The following is a 20,988-nucleotide window of genomic DNA, read 5'->3' on the forward strand; positions in this document are numbered from 1 at the left end:
GACGTCCTTCATACATTTAGTGGATTCGAAGGCTAGAACTGACCATGGCATAGACACAAGGCAATCTACTTGTTGCGGTAGTTAAATGGTAAGATGCCCTATCGTCTACCTTACCTCGCTTGCATCAGTGTCAGCCACCAGCCGAGTAGTAACTTCCTCGATCCAAGGCAAAAAGCCTGATCGGAGCCATTAGCCGCATTGCCAAATTCTTTTCAACTGTCGAATCGATCATAATCAAGGTCATTGGCGATCAACATACATGTACTGAGTAGTAGTCCCAGTCGATCTCGGGTGGAGCTTCCGTTGATTGCAGCAGCCTACCAAGCCATTGGCTATGTGCCTATTTTACCGGAAAAGAGCCGATTGTCCATGTTGGAGTCAACTGTTGGGTTGCATCAGGCAGCTTCAGCAGGGCACCCACTACATACACATAGATGGTAGCCTCTGCTTCTCAGTCGGAAAATTAGAGTACTGTAGATAACAGTGACAAGACACTTCAGTCGTACCCACCTATCACTGTTCGTTGATAGCCATCATCCAGATCATCAAGCCCGACAGTAACTATTTCCAATCTCAGACTCAAATCCAGCTTATGGACTAGAGTGCGTTTGAGTTTGGGTTTGAGTCACAGAAGCTGCCTGCTATCCCAGCTTCGTTGCCACCATCTGCTAGGCAGATGCGACGATCCTCTTTCCCGGCCGGATTGCACATCATCGGCTATAACGATCACTCAACCCGAGTACCAGATAGCGGGCTGTCACCTGCGCGTTTCAGCCAGGCAGCTAGTCACTAGTCCCCTGTACCCGTACTCGCGGTGACCGAGTAGTCAAGGACGCTTTTCAATCCACCAAGTTTCAAGTTGGCTTGTGTGCTATGGTGCTGATTCTGAGATTGAGTGTATGTTGTGTAGCCAAACTCCTTGCAGTAACCGTGGATATCGGCCACGCACTCCGAACCTTGACGGGCCGGGGCGGGCGCGAATTGCGGGAGCCAATGCTCTTGACTCATTTTCTGCCCTCCCCAAAGACCACACCTTTTTCCGATTTCTGGTCGCAGACGCAATCTCGAGACAGTTAAAGTCACTGGGGTCTGGTGCAAGTCATCACGTCTCTCATTCACCGTGAGATGCATGTACGATTGTCTTATCGTTGTGTGGAAGGACGGGTGATGTACCGTACAGACATACAGACATACGGACATACATACCGCGTTCCACCCCGTCATGAGGGGAGAAAGCATAACAGCTGATACAGGAATTGACGTAATTCGCGCCTGTCGGCTGTACCTCTGAAAAATAGGCAGGACTGTGGCATACCAGCCGGTCTGGTCTGCAATAGCACTGCAAGGTGGACCTAGATAAAGAGCTGAGATGCACCAAAGCTACCGGGCTGGCTGTTTGCGGCCAGGCAGGACCGTTGATTAATCTGATCTCCAGAGTTGATTGGCGACCCAGGGAACTGACAGCATTCCAAACTCGGATCGACTATTGTCTGTTTTTAGCACTCGCTATGGATGCCCGGATAGTATACACAAGATAGATAGTTGAGGGCTCCTCCACATTCCTGAGGGAGTCACCCGTATTCCAAATTGTAACAGCATCCTAAAGGGCAAGGATCGCAGCAAAAATGAGCCATCTATGTCTTGAATTCCGTTGGAAAAGCGAAGTCGGATGATTGAGAGGGTTTTGGGGGGGTACATATGAATACCCGGGGTGGTGGTGGTGGTTGTTGCATAAAGAACGATGAGAGAGGGTGGGGAAGGGGGGAAGGGGAAAACTAATTCCGTCCATCAACGGCGCCAAATTAGTATAAAAGTCCATGCGTTAGACTTCATTAGAATGTCAAATGCCCAAGCGAGCAGGGAGTTGCAGAACTAAGGATCCTACCACACCCTATCAGATGGCATAGGCAGATGCACGCCTTCTCGGGAAGCTACAGGCTGCTGGCTGCACAGTGTCACGGACCGCCTCTCTGTGTCAGCCCCCGACGTGCTCGGACAGGCGATGGGAGAAGGCAATGGGTTTCCAAGGAAGCAAGTCATCGCAATCCACTCGACTCCAACTCCTTCTACAGAGTGGTCCGTGGCTCAGGTAGCCTATGACCGTGTGTTGGCAAGCAGTAGGGCTACAATCAACTATCACTGTAGAAGGATGAGGCTCTGGTACCGAGACAATCATGTTCCCTATTCGGGTCTAATGCAGCCTGCAATGGAGGTAAGATGCGATCAATACTAATCATGATAATGCGGCATGGTTTCTCCAGCTCGTCGATCCCGCCAGTGTCCAGCGATCCTCCGAAATGATAAAGTGTTCGCCGGTTACAGGCAGCTAACAAAGCTGGAGAAGAATTGCTGGATTAAGCCACGGATCCTTTCTTCCACATGGAAGCTTCAGATCATTCATCCATTCCTCGATACCCGCGATATGCCACCGTCTGTCCCCAAGCTCGTTTCTCTATTAATTCCAAGGGGATTGCTACTCAAGGACGATGAACCATTTCTTGCTCAGTTGAATCATGATGTCATAGGTCTTGATCTCCAAGTGAAATAGCGTATTCATGAGTACTCACGCTCCTTGGTCATTTAGTCTTTCCGTCTATATGTGTACATGATCCGGTATGCTTAGAGCAGAAGGAGGGGGAGGGGGAGGGGGAGGGGGAAGATGATGGGTGGTGGTTCTGGCATCTGATACATTCTTAGTGGACTTTGCCCTCGTATCGAAGACGACTTTTCCTTCCCTAAGCGTCGGGAGTTGTCCCGACGGATATTGATAAGCAATTGTGCCCTGTCCCCATTGCGCACCTTCATCTTCATCATCACCTCTTTTCCGCTTTTAGGCGAATAACGGGCAGATACGAGTGAATGAGAATAACCTGCCAACTCCCCAATAAGAAGGAAGAGGATGGCAGACTTAGTAACTGAGTAATCGTCAAGCAGAGGCTGACGCGGGTGAGTCATTGAACTTCCCTGGCAGAGGCGGAACAGGTGACAAATATAGTAGTACTCGGGAGATGCTCATGGGATTCGGGGATGGACGTTATTCTCCTCTATGCGGACGGTGCTACCCTCCTTGACAATTGACTGTCTTTTCTATACTGCACCCCCTCCAGGCTTCCTCCCCTCCCTCCCTTTTCCAGTCGGATTCTCCAACCACGACCATCATCCCCCTTCTTACCTCTCGCATTGGTCTGATTGACGGGCTTAAATGTCCTGCATCTTGCGATTTGGGTAGCGTATCCTTCGTCTTGCCTACCGGCTGCTGCATCGTGATTGGCTCTCGCCCTCTCCCTGGCCTTTCCCCCCCTCCATCCTTTGGCCTGCGTTTTAGTTTATGCAGTGCTATTTTATTTGATTTTATTTCATTTTATTATTATGTTTGTGTTTTTTTCTTTTACCTACTTACTCTTGTCACCGGAGAGGAATTAATACCCTTCATATTTTGATTTTTGATTCTCCCTTCACTTTCCCCGAATCATTTTAGCGACATTCTATCTGGCTGAAGAACCGGTTTACGCAAGTAATTCCTATGGGTGGTGTGTTAAGCCTCGCTGAGTTGAGGATCGACGCCCTGCATGACCTGAACCATGATATAGCAAATGAGAGGATGTGAATATTGTCGTGAATCTCCTTTATATTCGTCTTGTCCTCTGCACTGCCAGCCCTAGGTCTTGGGAATTCCAGTTCTTGTACTGTACCTATAAAGTATACCCTTCTCCCAACTTACTTTTTCTCCCTTCGCCATTGTCTCATTGTGTTCCTGGCCGATAACGCTAGGATTTCCCTTCTCGAGTCGCTGCATTGCCCAGCTGTTGCGGAGCTGATACGACCCTGATTTTATAGCCATCTTTCTTTTCCCACTGGTCCCAATCTTTGCTCTGTTGCTGAGCACGAACCCCTCACTGTGTCGACTGTCGGCATTAAGCAGGGTCTATGTAAGTGTTCGCAGCCTTAGGTATCTTGCTTTCCCCCCCAACCCTCAAAGCCCCAATACTCGTGCATATAAACTCCCCTTCCGCCGATGTGATAAGGCTGGCTGTTCAACACTGTGTTGTCTTCCAAGCCTTTTGCTTTCCCCCTTCTGCCTGGCCTTGTTGGTGGAGCATATGCGGCTCAATCCTACTCTCCACGTGTGCGCATCTGTTTCCCTCTGTCTGATTGCCTTTCCATCCTTTTGACTTCTTGACGCCGCCATCAAACCTGTGTCCTCGGATACATCTTTAATGCCAGTACTTATCATCGCCCAGGACGTCTACGAGCAAATTACCTAGCTATATCTCGCCTATCTATTACCTTTTCATCAATATCTGGTAAGCATGACACATTTTTTCTTCTGTCCTGATTTCTGTTTCCTATGTTTCCTTTGGCGAATATCATCTCTCTCTTTATTTTCTATCATGGCCCAAGCGCGCACACACACACACACACACACATGCACACCCCAGGACCATTATGACTGCGGAAGAGAGCGGCCACTCGAGCCAAGACCTACATCGGCAAAAGAGGCCCCTCGGCCGGAGAGCATCACCCATCAGTTACGTCACCGGCTTGGAGCCCGGGGAAAGACCGAAGGAAGAGAAGCATGCAGGTGTGATGGCCTCTCAGCCCCTGCAGATTCTCTAGGCGGAAGCCCAATGTCCATCAAACCCGGATGGATTATTGGGAGAACAATAAGGCGCCTATGCGACGATCCAACGTGGTCCGACAGTGTCCGTGGGGCGCTCTTACTGTGTAGGATCACCGAGCCGTCCTAGTTTTGTCTCACGGACCCCGAAACGGGAAGATCTGTCCGTCTCGCGTGAAGCGCGGGGATTACATATCGAGGGGTAATGAGGACAGAGCTGAGGGGCTAAGGAGGGGGAAAGAAGTGACGGCAAAGAGAATGCTTTCAAAATGCTTTGGAATTTGGTATCAGTGCCATCAGCTGCATGGTAACCATGGCCAGATTCATGGAGGTGGGAATGGACCATCCAGATGATCCACAACGGAGTTATCCGAGAATCTGGGGATGACAAGAGACGACAGAGAAAGAGAGAGAGAGAGAGAGAGAGAGAGAGAGAGCGCGAGGCAGGTGACATACTGCCGAGATTTACCGCCCTCCTAATGAAGTGGGGCGTGGTCCACCGCCTCTGGCGCTCTTTGCGCCTATTGATTGTGTCTCAATCCAGCCAGTTTTACCTGGCTGGCAACAACTAACACAACTTGGATGGAACCAACTCTTACAATTTTACAAGAGTCTCTCTCGGTCTCCAGGCTCTCTCTCTCCCCTCCACAGCCCACTTTCGGACTACGCTCTTCCCTTGGCCTTACCCCGGACCAAGTACCGCCTCAAATTCCCAATTCTTTCCCCTCCTTCCTTCCTCCTTCCTCCTTTCCCTTTCGCTCTCATCAATCAATCCCGATTAATTGAAGCAACACAATATCTCACTTCTCTTCTTTGGTGGCGATTCTACTCTCAACCTTTCCCACAGAGATTACAAGGCTACTTCCGGTCTGATCTGACACCTCTATTTCCCACCTCACTCTTATCACTTTATTGCCTGGCCTTGGACCTTCTTCCTCCCTTCCCCCCCCCCTCCCCCTTCCCTCCCCTCTCGTCCCTCGTCCCTCCCTCCCCCTCCCCATTTTGGTTCAGTCCGTCGCCTCCGCGGCCCCGTCCATCTATTCTTGTCTCTTGCCCGCCTTTCTCTCCGTCTCCTTTATTTTATTTATTTTTTTTTCTTTGCCTCGCTTATGGCCACTCAACGACGGAGCCTTTTCCTTTGATCGCCGCCGTCCTGTCCTCTTTTCTTTTTCTGGCTTATTTCAGCTCCTCTCTTGACTTTCTTCCCCAGTCACTTACCCCAGGCCAACCTTATTAGACATTCTTCTTTCGGCGCGCTCGACGAGTGACAGCACAAATACCTCGGACTTTTCTGGCCTCCGTCCACGATAGTGGCATTTTTCCGTCCTGTCCACCTCCCCCAAATCCTGCTTTCGCCCGGCACTCTGTCCACCGCGCCCGCTTACAGTTCATCGCGACAACCCCTCGCGTTACCCCCGTTCCGTTCGGACGCCATAAACCAATCGCATTCTCCATCCATCTAGGAGGCATCGCCAGGCTTGGCTTTCGTTACTAGACTGAATTTCTCGTTTGCTTGGTAAGTGTCCCCCATACTTGTAGTCGAGGTCTGAGCCACCCCCGTTGGCGTTCTCCGACTCGACTCATAGGGCGGTTCATTGCCACACGCATCTCTCCTTGTTTAAGAACCAGGCTGACGGAACCTTGGAGTCTTATTAGATCATTAGATCTTCTCCGGCTAATTTTGCTCGGTCGAATCCCTTTGATGAATCGACGTCACCGTCCGTTGACTATCCAACACCGTCTGAATCATTCGCCCTGCCGATAGGACGATTTTATTCCACCACCGGAGATCAAGTTTATCTTTTGACAATTTGTGTTTGGCGAGCATCAAGTTATCATCTCTACCAGGTTCGCCTTTGAACCGTAAGATCACCCTCCGATAACACTATTGACTTGGATTGGAAGGCTGGGGCGCATGCGCGGGGAGATGACGGAAACTAGCAATTTCATCAAGACTGAGCCTGACGAGCACAGCAGTGACCCACACCATTATATAATGTCGCAGTCCGGCTATTCGATGTCAAACCAATTCGGGAACCCTAATGAAGGGGTTGACCCCTCGGAGTTGAGCATGCAGAACGGCTTCATGTCATACCCGTTCTCCTCGCAACAGAACCTTTCCTCCAGTTTCAATTTCGGTAACTCTGGGATCGATACCGATGAGCTCCTGGATCTGGAGATTAACGGCCACAATGGAGTCCAGCAGAACTATCTCCAGGACCAACAGTCAAGCGCTGGGATCTCGATGAGTCACCCGGGCCAAATGTCACAGATGTACTCCTACACGCCAGATGGAGCTCCCATGCACAGCCCCTTCATGCATAGTTTCAATTATGACCACTTCCGGAGCATGGGCCAGCCAGGACAAGCGCCTCACCTCCAGGGCAACGGATCCCATTTTGACCAGAGCTATCTGAATGCCAAGGCTCGGCCAAGCATACAAGCGCTCGACCGGGCCTCGTACGACGGACGCAGCCCGATGACCCCCAAGACCCCAGCGCTCGGCGCTTTGACCCTTGGGACGCCGGAGTCCGGGAGCTTCCCTACTCAGCCCATTCGGACTGGCCTTCAGCATCGGCACCAGAAGACGCTATCCAACCAGTGGGATGGTACGCCCGGGAGTGCGCATTCGTATGTGGAGTCACCCATCTCATCTCCTGGCCATCCATCTCATCATGCGGGGATTTCGGAAATCCTCAAATCGGGCAAGCATGCTTCCTTGCCGGCCAAGGTTGATACGCATATGCCAGGGTCCGCACAGGACTTAGAATCGCAAGAGGCGAAGCGGCGCCGTCGCAGAGCCTCTCATAATCTCGTCGAACGCCGGCGGCGAGACAACATCAATGAACGCATTCAGGATCTTTCCCATTTGGTACCCCAGCACCGCTTGGAGGATGACAAGGTTCGTAAGCAGCTTGTCAACAATACTGCCATGTCTGGTACCGGAGCTACCGCGAATGCTGCAACATCCCTGCTCGCTGGAGGCAATGGGCGCCGCGCCACTGCTGGTAACATCACCATGGGTCTCCCAATCGAGGAAAAAGAGAAAGGGCCCAACAAGGGAGATATCCTCAACGGAGCAGTCGGTTGGATGCGGGACTTGATGTGGGCCCTGCACGTCAAGCTCCAACAGGAGTCAGAGCTGGCAGAATTGATCAGCAGGCTGGGTGGCACTTGGCCGTTTGAGCAGACCGAGGAGGAAAAGCGTATGCGCACCGAGATTCTCGATGCGCTAGAGAAGAATGATCCTAGCTCCTTTGCCTACAGCAGAGCGCCAGGCAGCGGTCTCCGGGTGCCCAAGCACACCAACATTGCTGGGGATTCTGTCAGCGGCAACGGAACATTGAGCCCACAGAGTCTGAGCCCACCTTTCAACAGTGGCGGCAGCAGCAATGGCGGGGGCTCTGGACAAGCCCAGTATTGGAATAGCTCGGGCCATGCTGGCATGAGCTTCAAGGAAGAAGACGAATACGCAATGGAGATGAACTAAATCTTGTTCACGCTCCGGATGAGCTCTGCCTTTCATATCTTGAACAACTGCATGTCATGACCTTGTTGTACACAAAGGCGTCAAATGGGTGACCGGCGTACGCGGAAGTTTTGACAGATTTCGTCGAGGCTAATGGCTGAAATGACCTTTATTGTCATTGGTTCTCAAGGGTGTGCTTTGATTCCTTGTTCTCTTCTGTCTTCAGTTCGCATTCTTGGGTGACGTTTGATTGATGTCGTTTCTGCGAGTTTGTTTGTTATGGCTTTGGACTTTGCTCTCCTTAATGGCGACTGTCATCGGATTTTGATTTTTACCTTGACATATATGTTGTTCCTTTGGCTCTCTTTCTCTCCTTGCCCGTTTTTACATCGATACCCTTTTCCCTTTTTAATTATACGCTTGATATGCCTTGACAATCTTGCTTTATTGTTGTGTGTTAACGCATGGAAACCCATTCTCGGGCGTCATTAACGGCTGATTGTTTCGACCTTCATAATATAAGTCATTTATATAACGATATTTGCATTCAATACTTGACTCGATTGATACCTAGCCGGTAAGCCAGTAAGCTTGTAATGATCGACGGTCGGCCTCGACCCCTCGAGGTGGATGGTAGGTAGAGTACATTGTCATCATAGGGCAGATGCACAGGGTATGCACATACTAGAAGGGGAGTGGCGGCCCTCAGCCCACCTGGTAGGTACTAGGTGCAGTACTGTACTAAGGTGGGTGATGGATCCGAACTAGGATCCTGTCCAATGTGGACGAACTACTGTAGGACCCTGGGTGCTGTGAATGGACGAGAGGGGGGATGGAGAGGGGGGGGACATCCTTGCACGTGCGTGCGGTTCCTCCACCCCCAGCCTTACTGCCAGCAATTGACGCCGCCGCCGCCGCGTCCTAAAAGGTCGTAGCGTCGATGGGAGGGAGGTATGTACCGTTTGTATCCGTGATGTAGCGGGTAAATGGTCTGTCTACCCACCGAGTTGATCTTTGGGTGACCATCTATGAGTATTTCATTTATTTTCTAGGGGTAGGTCATGGAAAGGGAGTCATGTAGGATACGGTGTACTGTTGAATAGCATCTTTACAAATGGCTGGCTTCCTGATTTGGTATCACATCAAACGGATGATCGTCTTCTGCATGCAAATACAAGAAAGGTTATTCATAACAACGACAACGACGACAACGACGACAACGACGACAATAGAGGATGAATCTATTGCGACAAGATAAGACAAGTCGGATATCTCTTTTCTATCCTTGCTCTTTTGCTTCTCCCCCCCCCCTCTCTCTCTCTCTTCCGCCCTCTTCTATCATGATGATCATAAAAAAAAAAGTAAAAACAACCGAAAGCCAGAAAGGAATCTACTCATCGCGCATCTTGCGGAAGAAATCCATCACGCCGGTGAACACGACCAACAGGATACCACCGCCGGGGCCCAGCCGCAGGACCTTGGGGATGAAGCCCTTGTACAGGGCGCCGAAGCCTTCCTCCTTCATGACGGTGCCGACGGCGGGCCAGGCCCAGTTGTACTTGGGGACCTGGCCGGGGATCTTGTCGGTGTTCTGGATGCGGCTCTTGACGACGTCCATGGGGGTGTTGAGGATGGTACCCGCGGTACCGCCGACGGTACCGGCGATGAGGTCGTTGCGGGTCTGCTGGGCCTTGTTGCCGGGCTCGGCGGCGGGGAGCTGCGCGCGCACCTGGAAGATGCAGCCGAAGTAGCCGGAGTTCCAGAGGATGTGGCGCCACAGGGTGGACTCGAGGCCGTTGTACAGGGCCAGGGGGCCCTCGGCCGCGACGATCTTGCGCACCACGTCCAGCATCCCGTTGTACTTGCCGGCCGACGCGCGGTCCTGCAGCCGGATCTTGACCAGCTCGAAGGGCACGACCACGAACGACTCCGTCGCACCTGCAGTGGCGCCCGTCAGGATGGCGAGAGACTGCGTCTGCTCCGCCGCGCCGAACAGGTTCCGGTAGAAGCTGCCCCAGCTGTCGTTGGCGGCGAATTTGGTTGCGCGCTTGGGCGCTTCCATCAGGATCGGGGCGGAGATTCCGCGGTACAGGCGGGAGAAGCTGGTGCGATTGAAGGGGGAGGTGTTAGTTTGTGGGCCTCGGGTTTGTGGTGTGGTGTGGTGTGGTGTGGTGTGGTGTTGGGGTTTCGGACGGAGGAGGAAGGAGGAGGTTGTTTACCCTTCGTTCTTCACGATCTTGCGCAGGCAGTCGAACATGCCATTGTAGTGGTCTTGTCCCGCGGTGGCGGCACCGGTCTGAAGTTGACTATCAGAGCGGTAATGGTGTGTTAGTCCAAGGGTGTTTGTTTGTGGGGTGGATGGCAGGGAGTCGGAAAAGGTGCTTGGTGCTTGGGAAGCTTACACTCGGGTCTTGACCACGTCAAGTGGGTACCTGGGGTTAATGCTTGTTAGTCATTGCAAACATTGGAGAGATTACGATTGCATCGTACATGACCAGAATCTACCCCATCAATATTAGCTTCCACGTTGTTCAGAGTCAATTGATGGGGATCACGCGATGCGTACCTCGGACACACCAGCCACGGCACCAGCAATGAACTGGTACTGGAAGGGCAGGGGCTTCTGTTGGTTTTGGCTGGCCATTTTGATGACTGATTGGTAAAAAAAAAACACAATTGAAGGGAGGAAGAGAAAAATGCAATGACAAAACTTAAGAACGAAATGGAAATGCAAGAGGAAGAAAAAGCGAAAAGAAGCAAATGGGGTTGGAGTGGAGCGGGCCAAGTTGAAAGAGGAGAAGGAGGAGAAGGAGGAGGAGGAGGAGTCAACCTGAAGGCGGCGGCGGCATCGGAGAGGGTCGGAGGGTCTCTTGAGTCTTGACTCTCTCTTCACCGGGATTGCTCCCGATCCGGTAAAGCAACACGCCCCACGTGCTCCAAAGCCCCACGGGGCTTTTTTGCCTGTCAAAGCTGAATCGCTTATCCGTGAGCCATCGATTACTTTTACATTTTTCCGCATTGCCTGTCGGCTTGGGCTTTCATTTAACCGTCCGTGATCTCATATCTTTCGTTATAACTAACTTAAAAGGCTATCAGCTCATGCTTAGAACTGTCAGAGTTACTGCAACTACGATGCTCACTCCTGCCATCCCTCTTGACACCCCTCTCTTTTGACTTCCACTCGTCGGTTGCTCCTTCGAGACAGTCTCCGTGGCCGTCGAGACTGCCGTACAGCTGGAGCCGCACCGGTATCCCGTCGGGCAGCAACCACCCCCAACTGTATCGGCGCAACTGAACCACCCACTCGCGCATCGGCCCATACTGCTGCTGCTGCTGCTGCTGCTGGTTGCCGCTGTGGCGGTTCCCGTCGCAGTGATCACCGGGACCACAATAGTGACTCCATCACTAGCGATAGTCGTCGAGGGCGTCGCCGGACAAGATGTGGTGTCGCAATCGCGACCCGTCCGGCAGCACCCACCCTGGTAATATGCCGAACAGGCATAAAAACCCGTCGGACAGACTGACACAGTGGCGGTGCTGGTAGTCTTGCTGGTGCTGGAGCTCGTGGCCGTGGACACACTCGTAGGCCGTGCGGGAGGAATCAGATCCCCCGTGGATAGCGTGTTGGTAGTCGCGACTGTCTGTGTGGAGGTAGACAGCATAACGGTCGAGCTCACGGTCACCGTGACGGTAAAGACCCGTATACCTACGCCCGAGATCAGCATAAGTCCTGCAGCGGGGGGAAGCTTATCATCAGAGTCCACTTACAGCCACCAGTAACGCACTCATAGCCTGGAATGCAGCATCCGCCGCCCATGGATGACGGGCAGCTGGAGTACCCCTCGGAACATGAGCCGATGGTGCCCGAGCAGGTCTTGCCCTTCGGACAACAGCCCACGTCCCCGGACCCGGTGTCCTTGACCAGGACGCACGTATCATCCGTACTGCAGCAGCTGTCGGGCCGGTCGATCGATGTGCAGTTGGAGGTGCCGCTCGGACAACGGAAGTCCCGCCGAAGAAGCGGTGAGAAATCCGCCCTCCAACCGCGCCCCTCGCCTTCCAAACCACTCCAGTACGAGGGGTTGAAGGGGTATGTCTGTGGTTGAAAGTCGATTTCCTCCGTCGTTTGTAGATTCTCAGAACGTCTTGCTGGCGACGTCAACTCATCGGCGGTGTTGGACGAGTTGCCGATCGTATAATAGTTCTCGTCGTCGTCGTCATCAAATTGCCAATAATCCATGAAGAACTTTTCGCCCTCATCGTCGCTCATCTTCCTGACCCCCCGTATGGGCCGATGGCCAAGGTATGACTCAATGAGAGCATTGCGCTGTATGATCTGATCGGATTGCGTGATGTCGGACGTCGATACATTTGCGGTGACGAATTCGGCAAAGGATGGCCATACGACGTAGGCCAGGAGGGGTGCGAACAACATGGGAGTTAAGATTGCGACCAGAGTGACTGGGGATGTCAGCCACAATGCCTTAGAGGAAAAGATCAATCAATGACTGGGAGTGACAGGCGTGCATACCTCCGTACAACCGCGATCCTTATCAGCGATAAAGGATTTCGGCAGGCGTAGTATAAAATAAAGGTGGCTGGGAGAAATTGGGGGAAAATCTATCGGCAAGGCAGCAAAATCGACCTGTCGGTAAGCGGATGGGCCACGCAGGCCAGCAGTACAGTGATGTAATTGCTTCAAGGTCTTAGATGTCCTAATTATAGTGCGAGGTCGTTAGGATTGAGAATGCTGTATTCGATGTGAAGCTGTCGGGTTACTTACCGTGCAGACCCACTTTGCATTTGGCCCGATATTCCACCTGCTTGGAGAATATTGAAATTGGAACCATGTTCAATCCAAGTCCTCACTGGATAATTAGCATGTCTCTTGAGGTATTGGGGGGCTCTGTAGTCTGGCTCTCACAAGGAGCGATCGAGTCCCAAGCCGGCTCAGGGACACACAGCCATGGCTACCGACGAAATGGCAAGCAATGCACCGCACCAGGCAACGAGTCCAACCCAACCGCCTCGTCCGCTCAGGATAGCGCCTGCAATGGGGTTGCTCATGAGCACCGCCCCTATTTTCGACCGGGTGATGTGCTAATCTGACAGCAATCTGCTGAGAGATTCACCACCTCTGTGTGGATCCTGGAGAAGGTGGCGGCGGATATGACGCCGGGGTACTCGAGGCTGCTTCTGCATGGAGGTTATCGTTCTCGAGGAAGTAGCGTTGCAGTCCCCGGCGCAGTTCGATTTGGCCATCATGGCTTTTAGTCCAGGGACGGAACGGACTCGACTGCAGTGGCATACGCTTCTGGAGAGTGCTGGTCTCATGGGTGGTGGAGTTTCGGGATCTGGTCGATGAGGGTGGCGATGGGATTCTTGAAGCCATGAAGCTCTAGTCCATAGATCTAGAAACCTGGGAACTGTGATTGCACTCTAGACTAGGCTGGGTCCTCGGGGACAGCCTTCACTCTAGCTGTGGTGCATTATTTGGTTGAGTGTCCCTCTCTGATTGAGTTCAGCCTCCTTGGCCAATCTGAGATTGTGGTTTAATTCTGCGATGCACAGGGTCATCATAATATCGGCTGGATGATCACCTCTTGCTGTCCGCTATCTGCTATATGGCCAGGGATCAGACCAGGGGTGTTGCCGACCAGCTTTCAGTGCCGTGCAAGCGGGACTGTCACGTTGCCCCCGTCCATTACGGCATGAGTTCTACATTCAGTCTTCAAATATATCGAACTGGGTGTAAATCATCCCTCGTGCTATATTTCCATCGGAGAACTACTTCCCAACAACATCATCCTTACTCCCCAGATGCAAACCTGACCTTCATCCTCGTCCCATCCACCGGTTTAGCAGTAACCTGCATCGTCTAGAGAGCATCGCGTTAACCAACATATCCCATACACACCCCCATCGCCACCAACCAGCAAAAGCAAGAAGCAGGAACAACTCACATTAAACAATTCCTCCAGAACTTCAAACTGCCCCTTTGCATCAAGCACCGGCCGACCCCCAGCATCCCTCGCAAGCGCCCCCAGCCCGACTTTCTCGAACTCGAATCGCCGCACAGTGCAGGCCAGAATGACTCGGACCTCGATATTGACCAACCCCTGTCCGATGCAGTTGCGGGGCCCACGCTCAAATGGCCGCCACGCACTGACGGGAATCTGCTCACCACCACCACCACCCCCAACCTTCTTCCCACTATCATCCAGAAAAGCGCCATCACCACTTTTGATACCATCATAACCGTCCGCGCTCCCCTCCAACCACCGCTCCGGCCAGAACTCCTCCCTCGTCGGCCCATAAACCGCCTCGTCGCGCTGCACCAGCGTCGCACAGTTGTACATCACCACCCCATCGAGACACATCGTCCGCCCATCGGGGAGGGTCACCGTGAACCCCGTCCCAGGGGGCATATACCGCGCCGAGCCGGAGGGGGGATGTAACCGGAGGACCTCCTTGATGACCGCAGCGGTATACGTCATCTGCGACAGATAATCGTCCCCCCCGGCGAGCAGCATCTCCGCCACCCTGGCGGGGGCGGAAGAGGTCTCCTCCCCGAAGAGCGCGTCGAGCTCGCGACGGACCGCTTTCAGCACACGCGGGGTGCGGCTGAGTTCGTAGAAGGTCCACTGCAGGAGGATGCTGGTGGTGTCGTGGCCGGCAAACAGGAAGGATTTGAGCTGGTCGGCGGTTTCGCGGATGATCTGTGGGGTGAGGTGGTCGGTGTCGTGGAGGCTGAGGGCGAGGATACTTCGGGATGAAGAGGAGGAGGATTTTTTGTCGGTCGTAGTCGTCCGAAGCTCGGTGAACTTCGTCTCGATGTGGGCTTGCAGGAGGGCGTCGATCCGTCGGACGAGATACTTGCGGCGGAGGAGGATGAACGGGGCGAGGAGCCAGGTGAGGCGAAATTTGCTGACGTTGCTGTCGCGGCGGTAGCTGGCTAGTAGCTGCCGGTAGAGGCGGGCAAGTGGGCTCTGTTGGTGGGCGGGGAGCTGGGCGTCCAGGTCGGTGTCCATTGTTGCGGCTCCTAGAAGCGAGGCAATTAGACATCTCACGTTTGTGTAGAGGAGAGATGCCACAATAGACAAAAATACCGATGATATCAAGCGTCAAACTGGTGCAGCGGTCCTCAAGGGAAAACTCCTCCCCGGTCCGCGCGTACTCATCCAGACACTGGATGAAGATTCGTGCTTTGTCAATGATGCAAGGCAGCAGCGTGAGGAGATGCTGCGGCGCAAAGCCCGGATTGTATCGCTTGCGCAACGCTTTCCACTGCTCGCCCTGAGGCATGGGATACATTGTATCAGTGGTCGATTCACACACACACACACACACACACAAACTACCATGGAGAAGGGTGCGCACAAACCTCCGCGGTAATCACGGAATGGGGCCCCAGTAACGGCTCCAGCGATTTCATGGTTGGAGATTTGCGCATACTATAGGGAAAGCCCTTGGTGCTTCGGGAGATCTGCTCAGCGACCTCATGGTTGCAGACAATCCCCAGGACGCCGACGACCGGACGGAGGTCGAGAAGATACAGCGGCGGATTGCCCAGGTATTGCTGCACCTCCCCGAATACATGGTCTGCATTTGTTAGATCGAGTACGATAGTTATACTAGGTGTCAAAAAGATGACATACCGACATGTCTGCGACGTTCGCCGCGTCTGACGAACTCGTTCAGTGCTTTCATGTGTCCCCAGACCAGGGAGGGTGGAAGCTGCGGCCAGGAGGCATGCTGGTGGAATCGCAGATATCGAAGCCATTGCCACAGGTATATAGCCAGAAGAGGCAGCAGTGCGAGGAAGATAGTTAGTGCAAGCATTGCTATATGAGCATGATGATGCTGGAAAATTTAGTGGATGGAAGTTTGTTTAATGTTGCAAGTTGACATCATATCCGATGGGGAAACTTGAGGGAGGAGGGGGTTACATTCCGAACCCGTGACAGGGAATTGCCTCCCGACGTAAAAAGTGACAGGGATATCACCCCCCGGTTAGTAGAAAGCAAAAACTACACGTTGGTGTCACATTGCATTACATTGATTTAATGAGAGCCATGCTATTTCACATGAAGTCAGATACTTCCAACCCAGAAGTCCTGCTGGATACATGCTGCCACCTTCATAGAACATATTTCCATTCCCTGCATACCATATCAGCAAGTCAGTAAGAGACCGCGAACAACAGCTGAAAGCCTCTGGTCAACTGATCCTTATCATGCGTCGACAGTCTTCCCTCGCCCGCCAGCATGATGAGATTCATGGCCACCTCCGTATTGGTGGGGAACGCCTTGGCGACGAGGGTGGTGACGATCTCCAGGCGAGGGCGTAGGGTGCAGACGGCCAGGTGCATTGCCTCGTAGATATGGGACTTGTGGACGAACTTGGCGTCGCCGGAGCCCCGCAGCAGGCCCTGCATCTTGCGGTTGTACAACAGCCGGTACTGCTTCAGCAGCTCGGGGGATTCCTCGAAGTCCTCGGCCCAGATGAAGTGCAGCGGGTTGAGGTCGGTGGTGATCCAGCCGGGGAAGCTGGAGTAGCCCAGGTAGCGCGGCATGGTGTGGGCGCCGTCCCAGTCGACGAAGCCGGTCACGGCGCCCTGCTCGTCGACGAGGACGTTCTTGGCGCTGAGGTCGGGGACGCTGAGCACGAAGGACTCGTGGGAGTCGCTGCGGCGGCGGGTCGAGCGCGGCAGGCAGTCGATCATCAGGTCGAGCAGCACGCGGCAGCCGCGGTCGCTGGGGGTCTCCGTCCACTGGGTGACGCGCTGCAGCCGGTGGCGCAGGTACGCGGTCGAGGAGGAGAAGGGCCCGCACTGCTGGACGTGGAAGACGTGGCCGCCGTCGTCCTGGTAGTTCTCCTCCCACCCGTAGCAGGGCGCCATCGCGTTGAGCTGGCCCAGCCGCTCTTCCGCCACGTCGAGTGACCCGATCTGCTCGAACTGGAACCCGCGCAGCTGCGCCATCGCCTCGGCCACACTGTCCAGGATCCGCAGCCGTTTCTCCTCGAGTTGCACGGGGCCGGACCGGTCGAACCAGGCCTCCGCCACCATGCGGCCGGGGATGTAGCTGAGCACGATGTAGGGCGTCTTGAGCGGGTTGGCGAATCCCGCGTCGAAGTCGAACACGTCTGGCATCGGGATCATGGTTCGTTTCTTGATGAATCGCATCATCCGCGCCTGGCTGACCAGGGCTCGCTGCGCAGCCTCCGACATCTGCCCGTGGCGGGCGCTTGCAGGCACGCGGATCACGTACTTCAGTCCGTCGCTGAATCCGATGACGTGGATGAGGTTGTAGGTGCCGATCCAGTGCTCGAGGACTTTCGCGGTGGCTTGAGTGTTGGTGATGTATTTGCTGCGGACGCTGAGGGCAAGCTCGACCAGCGCCTCGTTGCTGATGTCGAACAACTTCCCAAAGCGTTCTTGGAGGAATTCATCATGGGGCTGCTCTTCCTGGCTGACTGTTATCGGAGGCATCTTGATCGTGATATCAAGCTTGAGCCGGTGCGACGCGACGTGACAGGTTCAATATGATGCTTAGGGTTGATGGAACGAGGGAGGTAGATGAGAACGAGGGTAAAAACCGGTGATCAGAGAAGGGTAACAGAGGAAAGACTAACACCGACTCGCAATAAAGAAAACGGTTGTTGGCACGCGAAGTGAGATTTGTGTGCCTGGTGTTATTCACTTGTTCTCAAATGCGAGATCGGCCTCATCTCACTTCGAGGCGGTTCGAAACACTGTCCCTATAGTAACAGGTTATCTCTAGGGCCACTTTAACTACATGGTTGACTTGATCTATGGTATTCAAAGAGCAAGATGGTTCCTAAAACATAAAATATAATATTACTTTTTGTTTACATCAAAAAAGGCCAGTGGACTTAATGTCCTGGTTCACACAACCTCTTACAGATGTGACAAGAATAGGAATTCTGGCATAAGGATAGTTTAAGTCTCAACAGATCCGAACCCGGTGCACTTACGATCACAAATCAACTAACATAGTTATTTCTATTCCAGTACATGCTAAATTACAAGTCACTCGCCCATGCTTATGATCTCTTGCAGTAAATCAAACCGAATCTTGTCCCCAACCCGACTATCTCTCCGGTACTCGGGATGTGCCATAACAACCGACCTCATCCACTGCGCCGGGGTAGGGAGCTCTCCACTAGCTCGTTTACTTATCACATCCAGATACGGCTTCAGTCGCTTTCTCTCTCGCAGTGGGGTGTCCATGTACTGCAGGTATGCCCATACGATGTTGATCAAGCCAGGAAACCCCGATGGAACCTCCGAGTTCTCGCCGTTGACGATTTCATCCATGGATAACAGAGCGTACTGCGCTGAGGATTCATAGCCAGCCTCTTCCGAGTCTCTCAACGTGTCTATCTTCTGTCTCATGCAGCAGTTGGACGTGCATGTTTCACACGTATGTGGCTGTTGCTTTGCTGCAGACCAACCCGTACGACGAAACCAGATTTTCTGATCAAGCGCAGCATTGCGCTTCTGGGCTCGCTCCATAGAGTCGCTCAATTTGTCGATGGGGATGTAGAGGCTCAGGTGGAAGGCGGTGATGGCGCGCGAGAGAAGGTATATGAATATGGAAAATGCAGCATTGTCATGGTCTGTCAGTTGAACCTCCATGGGCCGAAATTCAACTCGCCAGCCGGGTCCGGAGTTGCACAATGGGGGTTTGAGCCGGACATGTTGCCATACACTATTGTAGAGCATATCGAAGAGACCCGTATCGCTGGCGTCGAATTGTTCGATATCTTCCCGACTCACAATAATAGGATCACGAGAAAGAACGGTTGCGAAGTGATGAGCCAGAGGCTCATCCATCCCGCCAGCTAGCAGACTCTGCTTGAGTCTTTCGTCGATCGGTTGCGAGGATGTCTTGCTTTCCACATCTAGTGGCTTCTCTGATGAGATATATGTACGATTCCAGGAATAACGAGGTGGCTGCCGCGGTGAGTAACTCTATGGGCATATGGTAGGAATCTCACTTACAATTGTGGCCAGCTCCTCTGTTGTGCGGTCATCCAAGGAAGCAGAGATGTATCCCCAGCGCGTATCTGTGTCTACCAAATAGCCTTTGTAGATAGGTGTTGCAGCGGTCAATGCCAACATGAGCGGCCCCAAAACCATGAGCTGATCGTGTAGCCATCGAGCTTCAGGCTCATTTGGCGTTTGCATTGTGACTTGAATGCAACAACATCCCATCCCAAGTTCGGGGCAATCGAGATATATGTACCCTTCCTTAGGGTCTGCTGGTGGCAACTGCTGCGATGCATACTCGTACGACACGTTCTCGTCGTAGAACGGTTGCTCGGTCAATTTGTCTCGAAAGACCGGAATGTGGCATTCGAATCGTCCTTGTCGCCGGGTAGCCAGGTTCTCTGTCGCCATGATGTAGCGCGTACTTGGATGGTAGACTCGGCCATCTGGAGCATTTCCTGAGAATCTTTCGTCTGGCTCTGAGGCTGTGAATAGCCCCCGTGTACCCAGACCAGGCAAGACACTAAGAGTCACAGGATGTTGATTCGGTAGTAGACACTGTCGAATCAGATCTCGCCTAGACTCAGACGATCAAATTAGAGCCTGATAACGTAGGCGTAGAATATGACTTGCCGTAGCCGCATATTGTTTTCCACCTTCAGTAGTGCGGTAATCTCTCCTCCGTATGGCTTCGCGGGAGTGGCCTCAATCATGTACCGACCCCATTCTGGCTGAAAAGAGACTGCATTCCAGGATTTGCTGAGTACCACCAGTGAAAAAGTCATTTTTGTCGTTCTTTTGGAAGGGGGCGTGTCTCATGGTCTTACTCGTTCTCTTTTGCGCAACGCTTCTCATATTGGCGCAGAACATTCTCCTGGCTCAAAAGCAGCGTGGCCTTGGATGCTTTTGCATCAACATTGATCAAAGTGTACTCGATCTAACCAGTAAGTAAATAATCACACCATTGATGAAGGGCGAATAACTTACTTCATCTCCCCAGAGGGCCTCGGGGTCAATACGATATTTTTGCCTCGTCCAGATATGCAATAGTTGCTTGTCGCGGTCAATTTTCCTGTCCTACTAAATTGAGGGCGACTCTTACTTCTGCCGCTCCTTGGCGAGCGATAGGCGCAATGTCTTTGATTTCTTGCCAGGAGATGGGAGCCGTGTTAAGACTTGAGTCTGGAAGTCAGTCTGACGAAGGTAAGGGTAACGAGGTTGTATGTAGTTCCACATACGCGGGGCCCATTGTTGCTAGTGTTGCTAAGATTTTTTTTTTCGGCTCTCTGCTACGCCGATACACACAGAGGTCGGCATCAGAATAAATAGTTCCCCAAGGGCTTTGCATCCATTTGGTTCAGTCAACGTAAGCTTGGTTATAGGTATACCCACTGAATTCCGTGCCGATCATCCTTGAGAACTGTAAAGCACCCATCAAGGGCGTTGGCCGACTATGATTTTCGGTATACGTAATGAGAGCGGCAGAAAAGCAAATGTTCTGATGCAGCATTGAAAGTCTATGCAGTTGTCTATTGCCAATGATGAAATCGCTTCTAGCGGTAGCAAGCGATTGGGGATGCCCCTTGCATGGTGGCTTCGTCAGCGTTGTCAGGGAAGCGCCACCCGGCGGAAGTGCAAGCCATCGACGGCTCTTAGTTTCGAGAAAGGTTGACGTAGAGTCAAGACGCGTTAATCATCATTGCTCTCTCCATCATACCGAGGCAGTCATTTTAGGAAGAAGCTTGCGTGGTTGACACCCCCCTGTGGCCGTCCGAGATGATCTGCTTCGACATGCATATTTGACTCCTTGGCACGGTCAATTAAAATAAGCCACAATAGTGGAAACATTGAACTCCAGGTGTCGATAGGATGCTGTCGGCCAGT

The 20,988-nt window shown here is 52.8% G+C and overlaps 7 protein-coding genes across 7 annotated transcripts; 1 reads left to right on the forward strand and 6 right to left on the reverse strand.

Annotated features, from left to right (window-relative positions):
* Nucleotides 1–4,373: 4,373 nt before the first annotated feature.
* BO72DRAFT_443801 (uncharacterized protein) lies at nt 4,374–5,485 on the reverse strand. Its single transcript, XM_040943663.1, has one exon. It carries the CDS (start codon nt 5,070–5,072, stop codon nt 4,719–4,721), a length of 354 nt encoding a protein of 117 aa, XP_040806363.1. The 5' UTR covers nt 5,073–5,485; the 3' UTR covers nt 4,374–4,718.
* A 605-nt stretch (nt 5,486–6,090) lies between these two features.
* BO72DRAFT_88376 (basic helix-loop-helix domain-containing protein) lies at nt 6,091–8,237 on the forward strand. Its single transcript, XM_040950789.1, has 2 exons — nt 6,091–6,134; nt 6,266–8,237. The coding sequence occupies exon 2, from the start codon at nt 6,534–6,536 to the stop codon at nt 8,106–8,108; it is 1,575 nt and encodes a 524-aa protein (XP_040806364.1). The 5' UTR covers nt 6,091–6,134; nt 6,266–6,533; the 3' UTR covers nt 8,109–8,237.
* Nucleotides 8,238–9,477: 1,240 nt separating this feature from the next.
* BO72DRAFT_454613 (putative mitochondrial 2-oxodicarboxylate carrier protein) lies at nt 9,478–10,731 on the reverse strand (the record flags this gene model as incomplete). The annotated part of the gene is made up of 5 exons (XM_040946192.1): nt 9,478–10,189; nt 10,307–10,393; nt 10,490–10,519; nt 10,578–10,588; nt 10,654–10,731. 5 exons carry the CDS (start codon nt 10,729–10,731, stop codon nt 9,478–9,480), a joined length of 918 nt encoding a protein of 305 aa, XP_040806365.1.
* Nucleotides 10,732–11,068: 337 nt separating this feature from the next.
* On the reverse strand, nt 11,069–12,522 carry BO72DRAFT_508237 (putative GPI anchored protein; the record flags this gene model as incomplete). The annotated part of the gene is made up of 2 exons (XM_040949290.1): nt 11,069–11,759; nt 11,852–12,522. The coding sequence occupies 2 exons, from the start codon at nt 12,520–12,522 to the stop codon at nt 11,180–11,182; spliced, it is 1,251 nt and encodes a 416-aa protein (XP_040806366.1). The 3' UTR covers nt 11,069–11,179.
* A 1,303-nt stretch (nt 12,523–13,825) lies between these two features.
* Nucleotides 13,826–15,997, reverse strand: BO72DRAFT_443808 (cytochrome P450). The gene is made up of 4 exons (XM_040943664.1): nt 15,746–15,997; nt 15,472–15,689; nt 15,197–15,383; nt 13,826–15,129 (listed from the first exon to the last, which is right to left on the reverse strand). The coding sequence occupies exons 1-4, from the start codon at nt 15,927–15,929 to the stop codon at nt 13,946–13,948; spliced, it is 1,773 nt and encodes a 590-aa protein (XP_040806367.1). The 5' UTR covers nt 15,930–15,997; the 3' UTR covers nt 13,826–13,945.
* Nucleotides 15,998–16,143: 146 nt separating this feature from the next.
* On the reverse strand, nt 16,144–17,872 carry BO72DRAFT_443809 (uncharacterized protein). The gene has a single exon (XM_040943665.1). It carries the CDS (start codon nt 17,578–17,580, stop codon nt 16,270–16,272), a length of 1,311 nt encoding a protein of 436 aa, XP_040806368.1. The 5' UTR covers nt 17,581–17,872; the 3' UTR covers nt 16,144–16,269.
* A 234-nt stretch (nt 17,873–18,106) lies between these two features.
* On the reverse strand, nt 18,107–20,547 carry BO72DRAFT_88776 (glutamate--cysteine ligase). The gene is made up of 7 exons (XM_040950790.1): nt 20,343–20,547; nt 20,207–20,279; nt 20,092–20,157; nt 19,932–20,041; nt 19,738–19,863; nt 19,117–19,681; nt 18,107–19,068 (listed from the first exon to the last, which is right to left on the reverse strand). Exons 1-7 carry the CDS (start codon nt 20,450–20,452, stop codon nt 18,142–18,144), a joined length of 1,977 nt encoding a protein of 658 aa, XP_040806369.1. The 5' UTR covers nt 20,453–20,547; the 3' UTR covers nt 18,107–18,141.
* Nucleotides 20,548–20,988: the final 441 nt, after the last annotated feature.

Source organism: Aspergillus fijiensis (genome assembly GCF_003184825.1).
Source record: "Aspergillus fijiensis CBS 313.89 unplaced genomic scaffold BO72scaffold_2, whole genome shotgun sequence".
Lineage (NCBI taxonomy): Eukaryota > Fungi > Ascomycota > Eurotiomycetes > Eurotiales > Aspergillaceae > Aspergillus > Aspergillus fijiensis.